Source organism: Diadema setosum, chromosome 20 (assembly GCF_964275005.1).
Source record: "Diadema setosum chromosome 20, eeDiaSeto1, whole genome shotgun sequence".
NCBI lineage: Eukaryota > Metazoa > Echinodermata > Echinoidea > Diadematoida > Diadematidae > Diadema > Diadema setosum.
This window is the reverse complement of record NC_092704.1, coordinates 14541307-14566641: the sequence shown is the minus strand read 5'-3', so window position 1 is coordinate 14566641 and position 25335 is coordinate 14541307. Positions and strand designations below refer to the sequence as shown.

The 25335-nt window shown below is 38.4% G+C and overlaps 1 protein-coding gene across 1 annotated transcript; it reads right to left on the bottom strand.

Moving 5' to 3' along the window:
• Window positions 1-3739: 3739 nt before the first annotated feature.
• Window positions 3740-23843, bottom strand: LOC140243660 (uncharacterized). Its single transcript, XM_072323325.1, has 5 exons — window positions 23564-23843; window positions 21186-22363; window positions 14645-16201; window positions 7810-9265; window positions 3740-4227 (listed from the first exon to the last, which is right to left on the bottom strand). Exons 1-4 carry the CDS (start codon window positions 23759-23761, stop codon window positions 7828-7830), a joined length of 4371 nt encoding a protein of 1456 aa, XP_072179426.1. The 5' UTR covers window positions 23762-23843; the 3' UTR covers window positions 3740-4227; window positions 7810-7827.
• Between the last annotated feature and the right edge of the window lie 1492 nt (window positions 23844-25335).

Sequence of the window (25335 nt, the reverse complement as noted above, 5' to 3'; positions counted from 1 at the left end):
TGCTTCTATAGAAGCTATGCATAAATTTGCACAAATTGCATATTCCGCTCCTAACAGAATTTCCAGGATACAGCTTTGCACACTCTATACATGTGTATTTGCAATGTTGACATAATGATATGGACAATAGAGATATGAATGTAATTCAGTCCCATGAACAGTGATTGATGCTGGCACATTCTTACATACACTGTAAAATGTGCTGTATTTGAGTAACACTTAGTAATTTTTGTTGTTCGCTTTGTTTTGTTTATTTTTTGTTTTCCCAGGCAGAAGACTGCATCTTATAACATTCATTTGAGTTTCCGAAAAAGTGGGTTGAAATAGAGAGATAACTGTCTTTCATTCAACCGAACCCTGGATGCACAAATGTCACATTAACCAGCAGAAACAAACCTGAAATGATAAATTATTTTGGCACCTATTTAAAGACCACTTATGACATATCATCAGAGCCTATGGGAATTATATCTGTGTATTTGTATGTACATGACACAAGAAAAGTACAGGAACCCAGTTACATGGTATGAGGTTTCCATGGGCCCCGTTTTATCAAAAGATAAAATCGATTTTAAATTTCCTTACCACACAGGCTGCCATAGACTTACAGTTGAAATCAACTATATAATCAATTTTAACTCTTCATAAAACAGGGCCCAGGACTGTCAATTCTACCTCGTAATAAGAGCTACAATGTTATAAGAGCTAGAGTCAACCTCTCCTTAGTCAAATCTATTTGGACTGAAGAAATAGCTTCAACTTATTTGTTACAAGTGATACTACATTGCATGTTAGCTGGTTAAGACAAGGTTTCTTTGACTTTGGTGATTATTTGACTTTTTTGAGGTCGACTTGAGCAAGGTTCTCTATACATTGTACAAGTACTTCATTGCAAAACATATTACAATTGAAGAGACCAACTACAATAGTTTTATATAAAATTGGGACTGCCAATTTCCCTTTGTTACAAGCAATATGTACTACATTGCATGTTAGCTGGTTAAGACAAGGTTTCTTTGACTTTGGTGATTATTCGACTTCAGCTTTGAGGTCGACTTGAGCAAGGTCCTCTATTGCAAAACATATTACAATTGAAGAGACCAACTACAATAGTTTTATGGAAAATTGGGACCGCCAAATTCCCTTTGTAACTAGTGATATTGCATTGCAAGTTAGCTGGTGATGACAAAGTTTCTTTGTAAAAAACACTGGTTAAGTGACTGTAACAGCAACTCTGAACAGACCACTGCTTTTCCTGTTAGAAGAAATGCTACACATGCACATACAAATGCAGTATCAACCCGCTGAGAACTAGCTGACTTTCCTATAACACACATTTCCCATGATCATCTGCCCAAGTATACTTGGGACTAGTCTTCAATGGATCAACCAAACCTCGACTAACTTATCATGTTGGTACTTTACACATGGGCTTATACACTAATATCTTCACTAGCTTTCATTCATTTGGAGAAAGTCAAAAGAAGATATCCTCATCATTCTCAAGATTTACCACTTTTGTTCCAAAAGTTTTGAAAAAGGTACTGAAGTAATTGATATTTATGACATAAATGGTATCCCAGGGTACCAAATAAAAATCAGCCATGTTGTTGAATTTTTTTGTAAAAGGTTGTACCCTGGGTGCCAAAAAGTGGGAAATTATTTTGGTGCTGGAGCTACAATGTAGCGCACGCTAGCCACTGCACTGCACTACACTGCACTGCACTGAAGCACACGCTATTGCTAGCACAGCGTACCATGCATGCATAGTATAACATGCAGTGGCATGGGAATGACTATGTACAAGCACACAGAGTGCATGCATTTCTCTGCGGCTGTCCTCGAGTTGAAGTGAGGTGGCGCTACACAACGTGGTACCCCGGGGTAATGCGTGATGCATCATTTATCAAATATGTAGCACTAAACTAAAAGAAAAAACACACACACTACATGTGATAATTAGGTTACAAAACATTATGAGAGTTATTATGCGATGAAATTATACTCTTATAATTGAATACATGACTATAATACTCTATGTGACAGTGACTGATCTAACTGTTTGGTAAAAACAGGGTAAAATCAAACACTTCCAAAACTTTCACCTCTTTGTATAAAATGTGTTTCCAATGATATGTCAACTGCTCTGTTTTGTACTTTCTTTGACTTGAGTAAAATCAAACAGGAAAACCTCTTTACTAGATGAGACTGAAAAATAGCTCTTTAGTCGGGCATCAAATTCATCAACCTTTTCATTTTCTCTAATAATTGAATACGAATCTGAAAAAATATATGGAAACTTCAATTTAAACAAGTGCAAGCAATCAGATTAAACAAACATGTTATCTTTTTTCCCCTTAAATTTTCACTTGATTGAGAGAAAAAAAAAAAAGCTGACACTTGACTGACAACTGCCCATTTCATTCACAAGATGTCAAGTCAAAAGGTATAGTTTAGGAAAACCCAACTACATGTCCAAGCTTTACGAGAGAAAGAGGAGGGGAGAGGTATGCACAGTCCTACAAGTCAATACAGGGAACATGTGATAGGAGTTGATTTAAAAAAGGATACCAAAACCAATTTGGCAGTATCTTCTAAAATGGATAAGAGAGCAACTACATTAATACAGTTCATAATAATACTGTTCAGGCAAAAATAATAATCACAGACTTATAGTTTCAACTGATTCAAGAGAATAAGGCATCAACTTTGATGTCGAGATTTTATATCCCATCATTCAAACCAAACATCATAGCTGTGTGCACACCACTGTGATGCACAAGAACAATAGATTAATTGAGTCATCAATCAGCAATGAGTGGGATAATAATAATAATAATGATAATAATAATAATAACAATAATAATGATGATAATAATAACAATAATAATAAATAATAAAAAATAAATAAATGTACATCAAACATAAGAACAGGACATAAAATATCTAGCATTATATTAAGTGGTAGGTCCCATGCATGTGTATGTGAATAGAACTAACAAATATGAAGCATGGGAAAGAAAACTAGCCACCACTCCATTTTCTATCTGTTTTTCAGTCAGCCTCAAACAGCCTCTGTTCTACATTGTCAAAAAGAATTTGTATGCACATTGTAAGTGTGCAGTTTGAAAACAAGTTTGTGATGGCCACAAGAATTATGAAGATTCCATGCAATTTCATTATGAACAATTAATGGTTTTCTGTGCATAGCTCAGTAGCAATTAAGTTTCACTAGTAAACATACAGTGTACATGTAGTTGAAATATTCAACTCCCAAGATAGGCTTCAGTACAGCATAACAAAAATGAATTTTTATCCATTTTCAATTGTGTCATATAAAACATAGGATAATAAGGAAAGAGACCGCAAAGCATCAGTGTGTATGAGTTCTATCAAAGGTAAATACATGTATCATTACTAAAAAGCAAGGAGTTAGCAAAGTCTGTGTGACACATGTACATATATATACACATCATGCAGCATACGCACATATCAATACCACACATAAACTTAAAAAGTAAATATGCCTCGTGGGTAAAAGTTTGATGTTACTGTTGCAACTTCGATACTTACTGGCGTCACAAAGGTCTCTCTCTATGTAAACCCTCACTATGAAACAGAACTTGAAGCCAACACATTGTCTTGATTCATGGAAATTGCAATCAACTTCCTCTGCTACAGGACCTACACGTATTTGGCATTTATGTAGGCCTATAGCTCAAATACATATATGGGTAAACAGAACAAAAATGAGAAAAAAAAAACACTAACATAAACAAATAACTGTACTTAAAAACAAATCAAAATGAAAAAGGAAAGCTCAACCAGCCATCGCCCTCTCTTAACACTTCTCTGCTCAGAGGGAGATTTGCCAACACACATTGCATCCTTTGTGCACACATATTATTCTTAAAGAGCAATGAAAGTGTCTGAAATGTTTGAACACAATCTGAATCAGGTCTGGTCCCCCTAGGCCCAAGAACTGTGACTGTACACTGGCTGTATCTGACACGTCTGCATGGAAATTCAGGTACTGGAAGACTGACCAGAAATGATCTTGGCGTAAACTGAAGACGGTGTGACTGGTTCGGTGGAAAGTAGCCATCTGATGGCGGCTCAAGCGCATGCTTCTTCTTCAGATGGCAGACTTCACTTTCAATGGTGGACATACTTTGTTGATCAGCTAGGAGTAGTACAGTAGTCTCCTGGCCACAGCATTCTTTGTTTCTGTTTTGACAGGAAAGGATTTTCGTGATATCATTGCAAAATAAATGAGCTGTGTAATGGAGATTCAACATTTCATCATCTCACTGTTATGAGGAATGTACTAAAAGACAAAATACAATGCCATGCATAACATACCCCAGAGGCACACTTCTGGATACAGTACAGTGGATTCCCATTATAACAGAGTCCTCGGGACTGGCAGTTTTCTTCGTTATCTTGAAATTTCATTGGAATCGAACAGATAACAAATGAAAATATATAGAATGGATAATGCTATGGCCTGCATTCTTACTTTCTTGTAACTGGAATTTTCTTATATGAAAACTGTATTTGTCGTAACAAGAGTGCACTGCATCTTGAGTAATTTCCAAGATATGGAGAAAAAAGGTCAAATTTTAGCAGTTTTATATGACCTGTGCAATACTGGGTAATGTGACTTCAGTTTTGTATGAAGACGAGAGTGAACTATGCTGCCTTAACCCTTACTAGGGCAGGAAGGGTTTGGGAGCCCCACCCTCACTCACTCTCCAGGAATACTTATTCACTGCCTTGTGTTTCATGACCTTTTTCTCTGTCTCCTGTACATGTTCTGATACCATTAACACATCTGTTTGGGTCAGACCCATACTTCAGGTGCCAGATAACAATTACTATAAGAACTCCCAAAATACCCCGGCATCGTTAGAATCACTGACTGTATGATTAACATTGCACATCATGATTTGCCACTTGAAGAAGAAGTGGGTTGATATTTGAGTGCAATTCAATGGACTAGTAAAGTTTTGACTTACTTTCCAATTTTTGCCTTTTTTTTTTTTTTTTTTTTTTTTAGTTTGATTTAACGATGGAATAGATTGCTCTTTAAGTTTGCATATTACAGTGTATTTTTAAACTCTTGGTGTTCCCTTAATCCAATCTATTGGATGGATTGGAAAAACTGCCTCTTTTTTTTATTTTTTTTATTTGACCAAAACTAGTGTTGTACCTATAAACCCCAAATTCGGGTCAACTGGGACAGTGCCATTTTCTTAAAAACAAGGTACTTATCCCCCTAATATCTCCCCCCCCCCCCCCACACTACCAAATTAAAGGTATTTTAGGTGGACATAAATTAAAATCCCCACGTAAGATTGAGTCTTTTGGCTTCTTTAAAAAAAAAAATAGAATTATGAGAACATTAAAATTGTCCCTATTCAACCCGTTTTACAGTACCTGGGGTAGGTACAGAGAAAGAACATTATTGGAAAGTGATTTATTTTTCTTCTGCGAAATGTCCCCTGAAACATGTTTTTGGATTGTCCTTTTGTCCTTTCATCTGTCCATCCATACAAGTTTGTGGAAAACTGTTTATCTATATATGTACAGCGTACATTATTTCTAGGTTTCTTCCAAGTGTTCAGATACAAGAAGAGACTGGATATAATGTAAACTAGAAATGTCGCTATGGCGACTGATGCCTCCGCCATAATGCATGATTCTCCCAATAGGTGTATGGTACAATGTCTTCACAATGTGTTATGACAGTTTCACAAAACTGACAATATTGAAATGACAGGTTTGTCAGAAATATCTTGAATGTTCACTTTCCTTGAACTAGGTTTGCTATAATTGTCTAAGAGTGCAGGTACCTGTATTTGGGGAATTGAGAACTTTTACTTGACTTCTGACCTACCCTTTTATAAGCTTATGCATTGAGTAATTTTCAAGGTATGAAGAAAGAGTGTAATTACAGTATAAAATATATTTGCATTTAAACCTGACCTTTGACCCTTAACCTTTGACCTTCTGGCTGGAAATTTCTCAGAGAATCTCCATTAGGGAATACATGTATATACAGTCAAACCTGCCTTAGCGGCCACCTGTCTATAGCGGCCACTGCAAAATCCCCCCGAGAGAAAAGCCCTGTTAAAGACCCTGTGTATAGCGGCCACCTCTCTAACGCGGCCAGCGGCCACAAATTTTGTTTCCCGCGGGAGATATTAACCTGTCTATAGCGGCCAAAAACCCAATGGAGCCGTAGCCAAGCCGATAATTCAGCGTATTTTTCTGTTTGGTAGCCGTGCGAGCAACGTTCAGTGATCGCCACTGCTGCATTCATCCCTCATTCAGTCATAATAATGCACGATTCTTCACGACAATAAACATGCTACTGTGCAACAATATCATATACACCGGCATGGTTAAATGCATGAAACACGGTGTATGCATACGTACACACATACACTGTACATGTACATGTAAGGATACAACGATGATACATGTACAATGTACATGTAAGCAATGCACACAAAGTTGGATTACCTGTCTATAACGGCCACCTTTTCCGTCTCCCTTGGGTGGCCGCTATAGACAGGTTTGACTGTATCAAGTTTTAGTTTTAAAAATAATAATGTAAGCATTGCATATACTAGTATATGAGGGAAATAGTAAAATTTTGAGGAGTTGACTTTGACCTTTGACCCCCTGACTAGTGACCCATGACCCCTACATTCCCTAGAAAATCCCTGCCAGTCAGTACATCATACCTGCCAACATTTCAAGATGAAATATCTTACTCGTGGATTGCAAAAATCTTATTTTATATGTAAACTGAAGTTAAAAATCTTACTTTCGGTCAAATCTTCAGAAAATACACATGAAAGGTATATCTAAATATTTTTTAAAAATCTGATTTCCCAGACAGAAAATCTGATTTTGCTATTTTTAATGTAAAAAATCTTACTGAATCTGATAAAATCTTACTAGTTGGCAAGTACGGTACATGTGTAATGTACCAAGTTGAACCATGAAGATACATTGAACCATTTGCAAGAAAAGCAAATTGTAACATATTCACCTAACCTTTGACCTTTTGACCTTTGACCTTATGACATGAAACTCTCTCTGGAGAATCTTTATGCAGTAGTACATGTCTACAATAAGTTTCAAGAAAATACCTTCGGGCATTGCATGGATATGGGGGAAATAGCAGCGTTTTTAGCATTTGACCTTGACCTTATGACCTTTGACCTCTTGCCAATGTCACTAAAATCTACTCAACTAATTGCCCCATCATACATCATCCTTGGACCAAGTTTGGTGAAAGCTGCTTCATCCAGTTTAGAGTTATCACGTAAACAGATAAATTTTAGGATTTGACCTTGATCTTTGACCTTTGACCTCTGTCCAATTTCACTCAAAACCTAATCAAGTAATTGTCCCATCATACATCATCCTCAGACAAATTTTGGTGAAATTTGCTGAATCCAGTCTTGAGTTATCGCGTAAACAGATACAATTTAATGATTTGACCTTGACCTTTGACCTTTGGCCGATTTCACCCAAAATCTAATCAATTAATTGCCCCATCATACTTTATACTTGGACCAAGTTTGGTAAAATTCCAGTCAATATTACTCAAGTTATCGCGTAAACGAATGTGGACGGACGTACGTACGGACGGACGGACAACCCGAAAACATAATGCCTCCGGCACCACTTCGTGGCGGAGGCATAAAAATCGTCCGGAATTGACGATCTTGTTACAACAGGATTTCCATGTGTGGATCACTGATACAGTACATAACAACTCAAATTACTTACATGTAACTGTGCATGCAGTCACTTCACTTTTTGCCTCTGCCTTTTCTTTGGGGTTGATTCTGTGTGTCCCTTTTTTCTCTTCTTCCCAGCTTTCCTTGGTCTTCCTGTAGAACTGCTTGGATTCAACATCCACATGTTGATGCCATGCTGGCGCCAGATGTGGTTTTTAAGGCTCACCTTGTGTGTAAAGGCCTCAGCGCACATCTCACACTGAAACGGCTTCTCCTTTGTGTGCTGTCGCATGTGGCCTTTCAAGTTATTCTTCTGGCTGAATCCACGTCCGCACACTGTGCAGGAATAGCTCTTCACCAAGCTGTGAGACTCCATGTGCCTCCGCAGCCCCGGGAACGTGGCAAAGCTCTGGTCACACAGCTTGCAGGGAAAGGACGTCCGTAACTGACTATGCATGTGTCTGATGTGCCGGGCAATATTTTGAAAGGACTTTCCACAAATCTCACAGACATACGACATGTTTTCTGGTTTCAACTTATCCATGTTTTTAGCTCTACAATATGCGAGATGATCTCTGTATACATCATAATCTGCATACCAGTGATAACAATACTTGCAACGCCTCACTTTTGTATGCATGTTCAAGTGCCTGTTTATTGAAGAGAGAGTGACATGTGTCTTGCAAAAATTACACTCAAAAAAGATGTCACTCCAGCCATCCATCCAGTAAACGATGTCAATGTCCTGGTCAGGAGAAAAACTCTTGGGCTCATCCTTCAATTCAGACTCTGCACTTACTACATTTTTACTTCCACTGCCTGTTTCTAAACTCTTCTCCTCGTCATGCATTCCGACGTCCATACTTTGCTCTGCATCATGCTCCTGATCCACCAGAGTCCTATCTGGAGATCCTTCCCTCCCCTCACTGTCTCCAGCTTCCAATTCTCCGATGTCCAACAACCCTGCATCACATGTTGTACCAAACTGCTCATCAATCATCCCACTTGACAAAGTTTTCTCTTTGTAGATAGTCCCTACTTCTGCAGGATGGATGTTGTCAGGTTGACCCTCTCCAGAGAGATGACTACAGTCTCCTTCCCCTTCATCCTTTCTCTTTACTACCATCCCTTCCTGGTCAGTTCTCCTTTTTGATGCCCTTGTTTGCATAAATGTTCTCCTTTCAATCACTACGGGTGACAGCTGACATTCACTTAAATCTTTTGGCTTCTCTAGGCACTTACGTCTCTTCAGCTCTGCTTCTGGGTTGTACCCTCTCTTCTGGAGCTCTTCCTTGTACCTCTCCAGGACCTCTGGTGTCTTCTTCTCCTCTAGCAGCTGCAGCAGCTCACTCCTGAATACCTCGCCCTGCACTACATGACTGCTGTTCATGTGGTTTCCAAATTCAAGTATGGACAAAAACGACTCCACACAAATTCTGCACCTGTAACGCCTTGCCAGTCTCAGATGTTTTTTCAGCTTATTCTTTCGCCACTTATGTCCATCCCTGCACACAGAAATATAAAACAAAAACAAAGGATGAAAGATATATTGTAAGGGGTATCAGAACAAAAAAAGGCCGTTTTTATTCCCATCACAGGCAAAGAAAGTGACTTGGGGGGGGGGGGGGGGGAAGGGAAAAAATCATCTATCCTCATTCGCGAAAATATCTGTACGCATAAATAACAGTGTATACAGTATATGGGTCAATCCACGTCAAATCAACCAATGCTGTTAACCCTACCCCCTTCAAATTTCTTTTAACTCGAGCCAAATGTTCCCCCTGCCTGACGTAAGATTCTGAAGTATTTTTTATATTATCATATATTATTCAATGTATATGAGTCAATCACAAATAGCGAATTCTATTTAAACTTGCTGTTCGACAATGCATTGGTTGCTAAGGGAGGCAAAATCTTAGCAACCATTTGACCTTGGGGGAACATTTGGTTCGAGTTTAAAGAAAATTGAAGGAGGTCGGGTTATACATGTATATAATCTGAAAATTGATTTGATTTGACATTTGACATGTACATATATAATATATGGGTCAATCCACGTCAAATCAACTGATTTTCAGACAATTTGTAACCCAACCCCCTTCGATTTTCTTTAAACTAGCACCAAATGTTCCCCCAAGTGTCTGACGGAAGATTCTGAAATATTTCGCCCCAAGGTCAAACGGTTGCTAAGATACAGCCTCCCTTAGCAACCAACGCGTGGTCAAACAATCGAGTTTAAATAAAATTTGCTATTTTTTATAGACTGCTGCAGCCAAGTTAGATGAATTACATTGCTCATTTTCTGTAAACTGGAAGAACTTTATGACCCTAACATGCACATAATATTATGGCGCGGCTATGACTATCCGTTATTTTGCGCACGAGGTCACCGAAAATGGTGTTAAGCGTCAAAGCTAATGTTTTTGGGTGCATGTTTGGAAGCTTCAAAATTCAATTAGCTTAGAACCCACTATTATGCATATTTAAAGACTCTCACTTGTTCTACAGACCTACCAAAAATCCGCCAAAAAGTATGCGTTGTTTTCTCGTAGGGCGCCCTCACAGTTGGATTTTTGCAAACAGTTGCCAAGTTCAAGGTCACAAATCAACACTAGTACCTACACCAATTTTTGTGTATTGATAGACATTTACCTATATTTTCATGGGTTATGAAAAAAATTTTGTTACCGAAATGTTAAATAGCTGGTTAATGCATTCGAAAATGGTCATAAAACATCCAAAAATTCACGTAAAATGACATGTGAGATTTAAAGCACATTTTCAAACTGTGATAAATCAGAGATGAAGTGCCAAGACACGATGGTATCTTCTGGGATGATAGTCTGTAATTAGTACCAAAAGGGTATACATCACAAATCATTTAGTCTTATTGGCAATGACCTTGAAAATGCAGCTGAAAATCACAAAAAACAATAAATCGGTCAATTTTCCGTAACCATAATGGTGTTAAAGTGTATTTACATTGATTTTTAGTTGTGTACCCTTTCTTTATTAATGATGACTTTAAACATAAGCTGAAAACTGCAAATTGTGTTCTATTTTTATTCTATTTTAAGCTACAAATAATATTTCAAGTCATCTCTAGATCTTTTGACCTTGACATTGTTCTGAAAATAGCTGTAAATTCTATAATATTAGCATATTCCCAACACACAAGATTTACACCATATTTCAAAATCAATTTTCTCTCAGACAGAATGCCTGATCATGATTTTATTTGCAGTATTGGTAGTCTGTAACAAGTATTTAGAGGATCTGGTGTGAACTGATTTGTGGAACATGACAATGACCTTGAAAATACAACTGAAAAATGTAAAATTAATAATCATTCAAATTTCAAATATTTATGGTGTTTATACCGACTTTGAATTAGGTGACATTTTCATATTAATAATGACTTATGGCTGATTGTTGCAAATCACATTCTATTTTTGTTTTATTTTAAGCTCCAAATAGTATCTAAAATCATATCCACATCGTTTGACCTTGGCATGATTCTAGAAGTAGCCATAATGCCTTCAAATGAGCATATTCACAACACACATGAGCTTTACAGGATACTTATAGAATTGAATTTCTCACAGACAGAATGCCTAGTGTGTAAAATTCAGAACAAGAAATTCTAAGTAAATGACATTAGAGGATGGAAGTAGTCTTGAAATTTGTTAGTGTTATGATCATTATAGGTTTATGGCTAAAATGTTAATGGTGATGATAATGACTGAGCGCATCATTATCTACACACTGTAGGCCTACAACCTGGATTAATTTAACTGCACGTGTGCATGGATCATCACAGATCCTCCAAGTACCCATTACAGACTACCAATACTCCAAATATCAACATGATTAGGCATTCTGTCTGTGAGAAAATCAATAAGAAAATATGCGGTAAAGTTCATATATATGCATTGCGAATATGCTCATTTTAAGGCATTATGGCTATTTTTAGAATAATGTCAAGGTCAAATGATATGGATATGACTTTTGATACTATTTGGAGCATAAAATAGAACAAAAATGGAAGATGATTGCAATTATCAGCTATTTAGTCATTATTAATATCAAAATGTCACACATTTCAAAGTCAGTATAAACACCATATAATTATTGGAAATTTGAATGATTATAGATTTTATGTTTTTCAGCTGTATTTTCAAGGTCACTGTCATGTTCCACAAATCAATTCATACCAGATCCTCCAAACACTTGTTACAGACTACCAATACTGCAAATATAACCCTGATCAGGCATTCTGTCTGAGAGAAAACTGATTTTGAAATATGGTGTAAATCTTGTGTGTTGGGAATATGCTAATATTATAGAATTTACAGCTATTTTCAGAACAATGTCAAGGTCAAAAGATTTGGAGATGACTTGAAATATTATTTTGTAGCTTAAAACAGAATTAAAATGGAACATGATTTGCAGTTTTCAGCTCAAAGTCACCATTAATTAAGAAAGGGTACACAACTAAAAATCAATGTAAACACACTTTAACACCATTATGGTTACAGAAAATGGACCGATTTATTGTTTTTTTGTGATTTTCAGCTGCATTTTCAAGGTCATTGCCAATAAGACTAAATAATTTGTGATGTATACCCTTTTGGTACTAATTACAGACTATCATCCCAGAAGATACCATCGTGTCTTGGCACTTCATCTCTGATTTATCACAGTTTGAAATGTGCTTAAAATCTCTCATGTCATTTTACATGAATTTTTGGATGTTTATGACCATTTTCGAATGCATTAACCAGCTATTAAACATTTCGGTAACAAAATTTTTTTCATAACCCATGAAAATATAGGCAAATGTCTATCAATACACAAAAATTGGTGTCGCTCCTCGATGGAACTAGTGTTGATTTGTGACCTTGAACTTGGCAACTTTTTGCAAAAATCCAACTGTGAGGGCGCCCTACAAGAAAACGACGCATACTTTTTGGCCGATTTTTGGTAGGTCTGTAGAGCAAGTGAGAGTCTTTAAATATGCATAATATTGGGTTCTAAGCTAATTGAATTTTGAAGTTATCAGCTTCCAAACATGCACCCAAAAACATTAGCTTTGACGCTTAACACCATTTTCGGTGACCTCGTGCGCAATAACGGATAGTCATATCCACGCCATAATATTATGTGCATGTTAGGGTCATAAAGTTCTTCCAGTTTACAGAAAATGAGCAATGTAACTCATCTAACTTGGCTGCAGCAGTCAATCAAAAATAGCAAATTCTATTTAAACTTGATTGTTTGACCACGCATTGGTTGCTAAGGGAGGCTGTATCTTAGCAACCGTTTGACCTTGGGGCAAAATATTTCAGAATCTTCCGTCAGACAAGTGGGGGAACATTTGGTGTGAGTTTAAAGAAAATCAAAGAGGGGCGGGTTAACAGCATTGGTTGATTTGACGTGGATTGACCCACAACTATTATATACATATTACAAGTAGCTGTGAATGGTTTGATTTTGAAAAGGGCATTCCAGCCAGTGAGAGAGGTATTGTATCATATTGCCGATGGCTGGTGGTGGTATTTCCCTAACATGGTCAAATGGGCATTTAAATACAAGGGCCCCCATGTTTATCAACAGGCTAGTATCCATCCATTTAACTCGATCCTTACGAGAACCTGGTATACCAGGGCCCTGTCTCATTAAAGACTTGTGATTGATCTAAATCAATCACAACTTTACGACTGAATGCAAATCCATCTTATAAAAAAAGTTATGATTGAAATTAAGAGGAGAATGGCAATCAATCAATCACAGGTTGCGATTGATTGCAACTCTCAAGAGATTTGTGATTGATTGATTTCTATCACAAATTGTATGAGACGGGGCCCTGGTTCCCATGGCATCAACTGACGGGAACCTGGTATACCAGGTTCCCAAAATGTAGACAGAAGTGACTGCATTTCATGTCAATTTGTGTTAGGATGCCCACAAAAAATTGCTTTAATGGAAAGATAAGAGTTTCTCCTATAAATATAAATCTGTTTTCTTTCTGTATGAAAGCTGTGGGTATCACAGTATGATTTGTCTTTTCTTCAATGCAGTGCACTTGTTTTGCTGTGAAACTCATATATAAGGATGTACATACATGTAGCAATCAAGGTCGAGCTCAGTAGACATTTAATTTTGCTGACCCCATTCAGGTGCATCTTTTGTGTATATCATAACAGTTTGTGAGCCCATCAGCGCACACTCTATTCACACCTTGCGCCTGATCTATACTTCTATTGCTTGATGATACATGTAGTTGACCGTGGAAAGAAGGTTCTATGCACCGTTTGACTGTTTTTGCACAAGTGGGTTATCAAATTGTACGTTCTCTGTCCACTTGCATAAAGAATCTTGTTTTGGGGCATTAAAGGTACTCAGAGAATTGTGGGAGGAACAGGTTCAAAGTTAACCAGGTGAGCGAGTGGGTTAGTTTTATTATGATGAGTGCAAAAATGATCAATGTCCCCATTGTGATCTTTTTATCAAACTACATCTGATTTCAATTATATCGGGGGGGGGGGGGGGATACAGATAAGCAGCACAATGGTATAGAAAAGCACATAAGTGGCTACCAAATGGAATTCATTACGTTCAAATGCATATTACTCAGAATACATATACAGGCCCCCTATCAGGGTTCGAAATTGGCGATGGTCCGCTGGCCATTGGCCACCCAAAATCACGTCGAACTAGCTAAAAATCATAAAATTCTGAAGCTACTAGTCTGTCTGGCTAGCCAAAATATCGCTTCAGTATCAAAATTGATTCTAAGTAGTCCGCCTGGCCAGTTAAAAAAAAAGTTAAGTGCGACCCCTGCCTATTGTCAAAGATGAGAGATATTAAGATGGTATGCTCACCAGTTTTCTTTCTTCTTTTGAACTTTCTCCTTGGAAGGTGTGCTGTGCATCAGACTGATGTGCAAGGGTAGATTTTTGAAGGACTTTCCACAGTACTCACAGGCACAAGGTTTCTTCCATTCACAACCTGGCAGGTGACTCTCATACTGGGTTTCGCTCACGAACCAGTTATTGCAAACCATACAATGTCTCACTTTTTCATGCCTCAGCATATGGCTCCTCATATGAGAGAAAGAGACATCTCTCTTGCATACATCACACTCAAAACTAATGTGACTCCAGCTATTCATCCACCAAATGATATCAATGTCCTGGTCAAAAGAAAAACTCTTGGGCTCATCCTTTAATTCAGACTCGACATTTGCCACATGTTCACTCCTACAAGCTGCACTGCATGTTCTCAAACCTTCCTGCTCATCATGCATCCCAGTGTCTGTACTTTGTTCTGCATCCTCCTCCTGGTCCATCAGAGTTCTATCCGGAGATTCTTCCCTCCTCTCATTGTCACCAGAATCCAATTCTCCCTCCATATTCAACACCCATCCTTCAAAAGTTGTACCATAATGAGCATCAAACAACTCACTTGACAAATTTTTCTCTCCCTCTGGCATGTTGGTAAATACATCACTGATATCATCTAGAGCCATTTCTGCAGACTCATTTGAGACAGGGATGTTTACAGCATCTGTACCCTCAACACTGATGGTTTCTTTACCACCAATTTCTTGGTTCTCAAATCTTGATGAATTTTCTTCTGCTGGGCTAGACACAACCACTGAAACAACTCCAGCGGTACTTTCTTCTACAGAGAGAGGTGTTTGATCAATGACTTTTCCCTGGTCTATTACGGTATCATGTGACAATCGACAATGATCTTCTAGTGATTCTTCCAAAACTGTTCTTTCCCTGGAGATGGACTTTTCTTTTTTCTCTCCTTCCTCGATGCATAGCTCTTGAAGATTTTCTAAATCTGTTGTATCACATGAGTGATTCTTGCTTATCAAAGATTCACTGTCATTACAGCAACCATGATTTTGGACTCCTCCATCATCTTTCCTCTGGCCTTCTTTTCCCCAGATAGTCCCTACGGTGCCCACATCTGCAGGATTGATGTTCTCAGGTTGACCCTCTCCAGAAAGATGACTCCAGTCTCCTTCCCCTTCATCCATTCTCATCATCATCATCCCTTCCTGATCAGTTCTCTTTTCTGATGCTCGTGTTTGCATTGTGCCCCTTTCAGTTGTTACCGGTGACTGCTGACATTCACTTAAATCTTTTGGCTTCTCTAGGCACTTACGTCTCTTCAGCTCTGCTTCTGGGTTGTACCCTCTCTTCCGGAGCTCTTCCTTGTACCTCTCCAGGACCTCTGGTGTTTTCTTCTCCTCTAGCAGCTGCAGCAGCTCACTCCTGAACATCTTCCCCTGCACGTCATGATTGCTGTCCATGTGTTTGTCAAATCCATGTACAGATGAGAATAATGCCCGACAAATGGTACACCTAAAACGCTTTGGCAGAATCATAAACTGTATCATGTAGTACCTCTGCCTTTCAAGTCGGCTGCACAAAGAAATGAAAACAGAACATAAAATCAACATTATCAGAAATATATCAAAATGCAAAGTACAATTTTCATCAAAGCAGCTTGGAATTCTTTTTAGAATGGTACGCTCTTTAACATTTCATAAAGTGGTTTCTTAGTCTCTTGCAAAAAATTAAAGGCTGAATCCTCACCTCAACAGATACTTTACCATCCCTTTAAATGTGCATATTAATATGGATTACTACAAACTTGTAAAATATTGGTGTTATGAACATTTAAAAAATAACTAGAAATGTCGCTATGGCAACTGGTATGCCTCTGCCACAATGCATGGTTCTCCTAGTAGGTCTATAGTACGTCTTGGCAATGTGAAATGACAGTTCAGCGTAATTGTAGTGAAATTTTAGGCATTTAACTTTCATCTTTGACCTTCGACCTCGAGCATGTCCAGTCAAGTTCAACTGCTCATATAAAATTACATGCCAAGTTTCATTAGGATACAGTGCACTCCCATTATAAACGAAATGCTCAGGACCGGCAGTTTTCTTTCATTATAACGAAATTTCATTAAAACCGAACAAATATTTGATATATATAATAAAAACAAGGAAACAAGGGAACAAATAACAAGCCCTATTTCATTTCCGAACTAACGGACATTTAGGTGTATCAGAATCTGTGTGTTTTGTAATATATTTCTTCAAAACAATTAAACGAATTTTATTTGATTTCAGATTATTGTATTACAATAATGCAAGTTCTCCTCGAAAAATGTGTGTGACACACAGAGCGAACACACAGTTACTGTATATGAAGTGTTCACCCATGCAGAGATGCTCTATGTAAATGCTTGTTCCGCTACGTATTTTCGAAAGCGATCCGCATTTCGTTATAACAGAACACATTTCTTTTGTTGTTCTTTGTCAGTGGTGCTCGGAAAAGACTTCGTTAAAACGAAAATTTCGCTATAACAGTGTTCGTTATAAGCGGATTTTGTACCATAGACTTTAATGGCGATAATTTTGGGACCAAAAGGTTTACTTCGTTTTAACAAATTTTCGTTATAACCGTGTTCGTTGTAATGGGAGTGCACTGTACCTCAAACTATTTTTTAGTTATGCTATCAACAAAATTGATTACGGATGGAAAGACGGACGAAAGGACGGACGAATGGAAGGAGGGACGGATGGACAACCCATGAACGTAATGCCTATGGCGACACTTTGTGGCACAGGAATAAACAAAGACAGAAAAAGAAAAAGAATACTAAAAAATGAAAGCCCAATAAGTTAATAATATCATACATTTCTTTTGCATTCATTTTCACATCTTACTTACGTTTACAATATGTACAGAACTAGAAATGTCGCTATGGTGATTGGTATGCCTCCGCCATAATGCATGATTCTCCTTATAGGCATATAGCACAATGTCTTCACAATGTGTGATGACAGTTTAAAGGGATGGTACAGTATTGGTGGAGATGAGAATTTGGCTTTTAACTTTTTGCGAGATATCAAGAAAACACTTATGATATAGCACAGAGCATACCATTTTAAGAGGAATTCAAAGCTTATTTGATGAAAATCGGGTTTGGAATAACTGAAACATCCAAAAACAAAGTAAAACAAAGCAATCTTAATAAAGTGTGGGTCCCACACTCTATTACTTTCGCTCTTTTTTGGGTATCTCAGCCATTTCAAAACCAGTTTTCATCAAATAAACGTTGAATTTCTCATAGAATTACTCTCTATTTCATATTTCATAAGAGGTTTCTCATTATCTCACCTAAAAATGCTAGAAACCTGAAGTCTCAACCAAAACTGTATGTTCCCTTTAACATACCTAACTGGCAATATACTGAAATGGCAGATTTGTCACAAATGTGTTGAATATTCACTTTCCTTGAACCAGGTTTGCTATATTGTCTAAGAGTGCAGGTACTTGTACACAGTGCACTCCCGATACAACGAACACGGTTATAACGCAATTTCGTTATAACGAAGTAAATCTTCTGGTCCCAAAATTATCACCATTAAAGTCTATGGTACAAAATTCGCTTATAACGAACACGGTTATAGCGAAATTTCCGTTAAAACGAAGTCTTTTCTGAGCGCCACAGACAAAGAAAAACAAAAGAAGTGTGCTCTGTTATAACGAAATGCGAATTGCTTTCGAAAATACGTAGCGGAACAAGCATTTATAGCGTCTCTGCATGGGTGAACGCTTCACACCACTGTGTGTTCGCTCCTTGTGTCATGCACAGTTTCGGAGGGGAACTTGCGTTTATTATTGTAATACAGTTATCCCATCACATTTCACATAGCTTTCCAGTGTATGATGAGTATTCAGCAAACAGAATATGATTTATACATGGTTTCCTTGTTTTTGTTATATATTGTATTTGTTCGGTTATAATGAATAACGAAATTTCGTTATAACGAAAGAAAACTGCCGGTCCCATGCATTTCGTTATAACGGGAGTGCACTGTACTTGTATTTGGGTATATTTGAGGACTTTTACTTGATTTTTTACCCTTCTATAAGTTTGAGTAAATTTCCAGGTATGAAGAAAAAGTGTAATCTTAGTAGAAAATAGAAAATGTTTTGCAACTTAGCCTGGCATTTGACCCATAACCTTTGACCTTTCAACCTTTTGGCACGAAATTCCCAGGAGAATCTCCATTAGGTAATACATGTATTTAATAAGCTTCAAGAAAAATACTGCAAGCATTGCATACTGTAAAAGTGGAAATTTTTACAGTGTTGAAATTTTCACGCATTTCACGCAAACAGAAACTAGCGCAAAAAAAAGAAAAAAAAGAAAAATTTTTGCTTGCCATGTAATCCAGTAGCTGATGGCTTGATTCCGCGGAATCAAAAACACGCAAAACTCTTCTCATTCGGCCGAGCGCGAAAAAATAGTAGTGCAAAAATATCCACTTTTAACAATAGTATGAGGAAAATAGTGAAAGTCTGAGGGGTTGGCCTTGACCTTTGACCCCTAAAATCCCCTGGATAATCCCGGCCAGTCAGTGCATGCATAGCCGGGTTCACACGTACAAAATAGCGGGATGACGATGGCAATCCATATCCCAAGTTTTTTTACGAGCATCCACACGTACCAAATTAGCGGGATAGCGATCGCGGTTGGTATCCCGCTAATTTGGCGAGCGTCCACACGTACATGTACCGAATTATCCTGCTAATTGCCGATAGAGATAACAGCAAAGCCTGCAAACTGGGTCACGCAGCACCCTTCTCTATCACCTGCCTGTGTGCACTTTCCTTTGTCCATTGTCTTTTACGCGTCAGTGGTGTGGTTCGCGAGCTGTTGTTTTGGTGCGGCAAAGAGGTGAATGACCTCTTCGCAGAGGCCTCGCTGTTGTGATGTGCGCATTGCATGATGGGATATAAAAACTCAAGATTCTAATCCCGACCGTTCACACGTACCAGTACAGGGCCAATTATCCCGCTAATTGACGAACCAGCGCAAGATTTCTTGGGATTAGCATCGCGATGTTTTTTTTTTTTTCAGGTTTTTTCTGTCCACACGTGCAAAAAAACTCGGGATGACGATCGCAATGCAAATCTCGAGATTTGTATCCCGCTAATTGGTGTACGTGTGAACCCGGCTCATATGTACCAAGCTCCATGAAGATACATGTACCCTGAACTATTTTTGAGATATGGAAAAAATGAAATTTTGGCATTTTCACCTGACCTTTGATCTTTTGACCTCCAACCTCATGCCCTGAAACTCTCTCTGGAGAATTTTTATTCAGTAGTACATGTATGTCTACACTAAGTTTCAAGAAAGTACCTTCAGGCATTGCATAGATATGGGGGAAATGATAAAACTGTTAGCATTTGACCTTGACCTTTTGACCTTTAACCTCTTGCCAATTTCATTCCAAAACTATCTTATCTGTGAACAGGTACAGTACAATTTCATAAATTTGATCTTGCCTTTTGACCTATGGCTGATTTCACTCAAAATCTAATCAAGTAACTGCCCCATTACACTAATACTTGGACCAAGTTTGGTAAAATTCCACAGTATACTCAAGTTATCGCATACACGAAGGGGGATGAACTAACGGACGGACCACCCGCAAACATAATGCCTCTGGCATGCTTCGGGCAGAGGCATTAAAAACCCTTAAGCAACTACTACTGGTAGTACTACATTCTAGTTGCTGCAATTTGTTTTCAACTTGTATTGTTGAAAATGTTAAAAAACATCAACAAACAAACAAACGAGAAGTCACTTTTTCAAACAAGATTTCTGTCACAGATCACTGAACATTTTGGTATTTGTAAAGTGTGAACAGAACGGACATGTCTCTTTACAAAACTTGGAGGAATGTTTTCTCATCTTTGCAGGAAAGGTGAATATCCACTTGACTAAGGAGCAAACATGCACTGAAGTTAACATTGAGTTCTGTTACGAAACAAACCAACATCTATCTATTTCATGTTCAATTGTACACATGAAGAGTTTGTTCGCAAAAACCGATAAATCCATACTTGCCAAATGGAGATTTTTGCGATTAAAGGTCAAGAAAAATAAAGAAAATAATAAGAAAAATATTTGCTTCTTTTGACCATAACTTCAAAAATGTACCTTTATATGTAGTGACCAATAATCATTTAAAAGGTATTATTTTGTACTTTATGACAGAGACCGTACTTCAAAATCTTCAAAAATGGACTTGTCGGTTTTTGCGGACAAATTCTTGACATAATCATACGTATGACTGATATGACTAATGTATGTTCACCTGAGGGTGACCCAACATTTGCTCACATGGCATTTGCTCCCGTCTTATTTTCTCCAACAAGTTAGGGTAGGGGTAACAGTAGTGATAGGGTTTACATAGGCTTGAAGTGAGCATGAAGATTAGGGACGGGTTATGTTTTGGAGTAGAATTTATGTTGGGCTTAGCATGTAGATACCTCATGGGAGGAATTGTTGCAGGAGCAAATATTGAACCTCACCTTAGTGCTTTCTTTCCTGTAACCTTCCTCTTGAAAGGTCTTTCAACTTTCACAGTATCCTTTCTATCAGCTGGATATGGAAGGTAATCTGGATCCCTGGAATCATATTGCTCTTCTGATTCTGATTCTGATGACTCCAACCACTCCTCCTCCTCCTCCTCTTTCTCCTCCTTCTCTTTCTCCTCCTTTTCCTTTTTCTCCTCTTGCTTCTCCTCCATCTCCACTTCCTTCAATCCTGAGCTTTCTTCATTAGCTTCATCTTTCACCTCGCAGACACTGGTACCCCGAACTGTTACATCAGGCCCTGGATCAAATTTAATAGCCAGGGTAATGCGCTTGTGTACTAATGTGGGTGCCTCTATTAGCTTCCTATTTCCGTTGCGTGGCTGGGTGAAGCGGTTTGCCAAATCAACTCGAGGTATCACCCTCGATTTTCCAGTGATGCCTCTTGGCAGCCATTTCTTGCGCTTTTCTTGTATTCGTTCTTGTATTCGTTCTTGTCTGTCTATAGGGATATCTGGCAATTCAACTCGTGGTAGTAGTGGTGATTTTCTTCTGTAGCACCTTGATCTCCCTTTTTTAAACATGTCTGATGTAATGCAGTAATCATGGTCCAAAGAAGGTAATTCATTTACCTCGCTGTGATGCTCAGATGATCTGCCATCATTCCAACTGCCCACTACATCAATCTTTTGATGAGCACAACACAGCTGCTCTGCAGTATCCGACTTGACTTGACCAGAGCTAGTTGTGATTTGTGAAAGAACCTCACGCACTCTTTCCGATGGAGGAACAGTTGCACTTACTGGTTCCACATCATTAGTGTGTGGGTTTTGGTCAAAGCATGCAGTACTGTCCCTTGTATCTTTTTCTGGTGAACATGCAGGTTCAGATTTCAATACTATGAGGTCAGCTGCTGGGTAGTCCTGTGGTAGACCTGACTCAGACATGCTCTCAGATATCCCCGTAAAGGCTGCCACTGTGCCGGTTTCATCTTCTGCCACTGTTCCTGGATCAGAGTTTGGTTGAAAGTCCTCCCCAATCGACGAGAAATCATTCATCTTTGAGGACAGGTCATCGGGTGTGGAATTTGGTGGTGAGTCCAGCCTCTCCAAAACTTGAGCTGGTGTGGTGTTGGATGACGGTGTACGCAGAGACGATCCAAGCCCAGTATTCCACTGCAGATGGAAACATAAGCTATCAGTGAACACACTATAGGAACAGCATCATGCTACTTCTTCCTTGTGTACACAGTAACTTTAAATGTTACAAATCTAAACTGTGTGAATTTGTATGCTTGGATACACATGACACTGACATCACATCGTCCACATTACGTTGCTTGGTGAAAACTTGAATGTGATGAAAAAAGAAAAAATGGAGGCATTGAAGGTTTCCTTGTTTTCAAAAATTTTAACTTTCAAATTCCAAAGGTATTGCTATGATAAATAGATGTATTCACCAGAATGATTACTCAAAGGAAACCAAGGCCCAATGAGAACTGTGAATTGAGTGAAAGCAGCAACATTAGTAGAACACATTAGTTAAAGTTTGAGGAAAATTGGACAATCTATGAAAAAGTTATGAATTATTAAGGTTTTGATGTTGGAACTGCTGAATAAGGAGATTACTTTGAGTTCATGACATCATGTATGGACAACAATTGTAAAGAAAATATAAAGAAAATTAAACATGCTTTCACTTTTCCAGCATAATGAAATAGCACTTGACTAACCGCTTTCAGAAAGCAGGGGGAACAATAACAAGATGATGGAATGTGTAATTTTCATGAAAAATGCATTTTTGTGGAATTCCCTTCAAATTTTCTTTAAATTTTTGTCCACACATGATGTCATAACCTCTAGAAGTCTCCTCATTCAGCGGTTCCAACTCCAAAAGTTTTAAAATTCATAACTTCTGCATCGATTGCATTTCATTATAATGGTAGTGCACTATATAAACATCACACTAGTGACAATATAGATAAATTGCAGAAGCTTTGAAAGCTAATTGGTGCTATCATTGCAAAGTTTGGATCCTTAAAGTCATCCTACACACACCTCCTTCATTATAAACTCTTCTCTTTTCTTCTGCTGCCTGCTGTCCTCTCTTCATGAACCTTGTCTGATCTAATGCAGTAATTGTGGTTCATAAAAGGTGTGGCATAAACTCCTCGATATGCTCAGATGACGTGCCATTAGCTTTTGATGAGTACTAGATAGCTGCTGCCCTGCAGTATCCAACTTGGCTTGACCAGAGCCAGCTGTGCTTTGCGAAAGAACCTAATGCACTCTTTCCGATGAAGAAAATGTTGCACTTACTGGTTCCACATCATTAGTGTGTGGGTTTAGGTAAAAGCATGCAGTACCGTTCCTTACCTCCTTTTCTGGCGAGCATGCGGATTCAGATTTCACTACTATGAAGTCCACTGTTGGGAAGTCCTGCAGTAGACCTGACTCAGTCACACTCTCAGATATCCCCGTAAAGGCTGCCACTGTGCCCTTTTCATCTCCTGCCATTGTTACTGCATCAGACTTTGGTTGAAAGCCCTCCCCAATTGAAAGAAAATCACTCATCTTTGAGGATAGGTCATAAGATCATCGGGTAAGGAATCTGGTGATGAGCAGAGGCTCTCCAAAAATTGAACTGGTCCCGTGTTGGATGATGGTTTCATCAGAGTTCAGAGATTCCACACCAGGCATGCCACTGCAGATAATACATATGGAAAAAGACATTGTACACAGTACCTGTATGGGAAACAGTAACTGCGACCAGCAGCCCCAAATGCGTAGTGTAATGGGGCTGCGGACTGTATAGCATTGAGGATCATGACAGGGGTAGTATCGTGGATAAATATCAACTTAAAATCAAAAGATTTCTTCAATTTGGGGACTTACAGGTGAAGTTTAGGTGTTGACAACAGGTAACGTGCAACGTTTGGTTCTGCCAATAGTCCCTTTCTATTCAAATTGATGACTCGGTCGAGAGGAACCTGAGAGAGCTACACTGAATTGACGGCCAGCGCATGCGCACACATCACATGCACACAAATTTCATATCCACTGACCAGATAAGATATCTGTGTGCGCAAAAGAAAGATAAATATCTGCCAACTGCACTGTAGAGGCTGCAGCAGAGCAGTTCTAGAAGTTACATCTCTACAAATTTCAAATCCATTGACCAGATAAGATATCTGTGTGCGCAAAAGAAAGATAAATATCTGGCCACTGCACTAATGTTAGAGCAGTTCTAGCTAGAATCTACATCTCGATCATAGAGTTACTAGTCCCTATCTGAGATGCCGCATTTCGTACCATTTACATGTGGTAGAATTTTTGGCAAGGGAGGTCGAACCTGATTTTGGACAATCTGCTTCAACGGTTGGTTAATAGCCTTTATGGCTTTTTAGATCTTGTCAATATAACGTTAGAGGCCATCTTTAGTACATTCTTTAACTTTCTCTTTTTTGTTTGAGCGTGTACCGCTCCACGGATACGGGTAGACTGCTAAACGTTTAACCTTACTTAGTCTTAGACCTATAGAATATATTTTTATGGAATTGTTTTAAATTTAAGTTTATTCAAATGTCTATTTACTTCATAGCTTTTTAGATCTTGTCAATAGATGCCTATAACATTAGAGGCCATCTTTAGTACATTCTTTAACTTTCTCTTTTTTGTTTGAGCGTGTACCGCTCCACGGATACGGGTAGACTGCTAAACGTTTAACCTAATAGTCTTACTCTTAACAAACCTATTAACGTTAGTATAGAATGTATTTTTATTGAATTGTTTTAAATTTAAGTTTATTCAAATGTCTATTTACTTCATCATAGTGCACAATTGCCCTTTTACAGAGACTCCAACTCTCCCGTTTTTGACGGGAGATCTCCCGCCAAAAACCCATTTTTGCAAAATCTCCCGTTCTCCCTTTTGAGATTTGATTTCTCCCGCTCTGGCTCTGTCTCCCGTTCCCCCGGTCTCCCGGTCTCCCGTTGGAAAGGATTTCTTACATATTTCTATCGTATGTTGAAAAAACAAGCCTTGACGGCTAGATAGCACCAGAGTCTGAGAGCATCTAGAAGTAACGTTAGAACCCTGGGAATTTCGCGCTTCGCACACATCAACTTTGAGTCTCCCGTTTGCTAGGG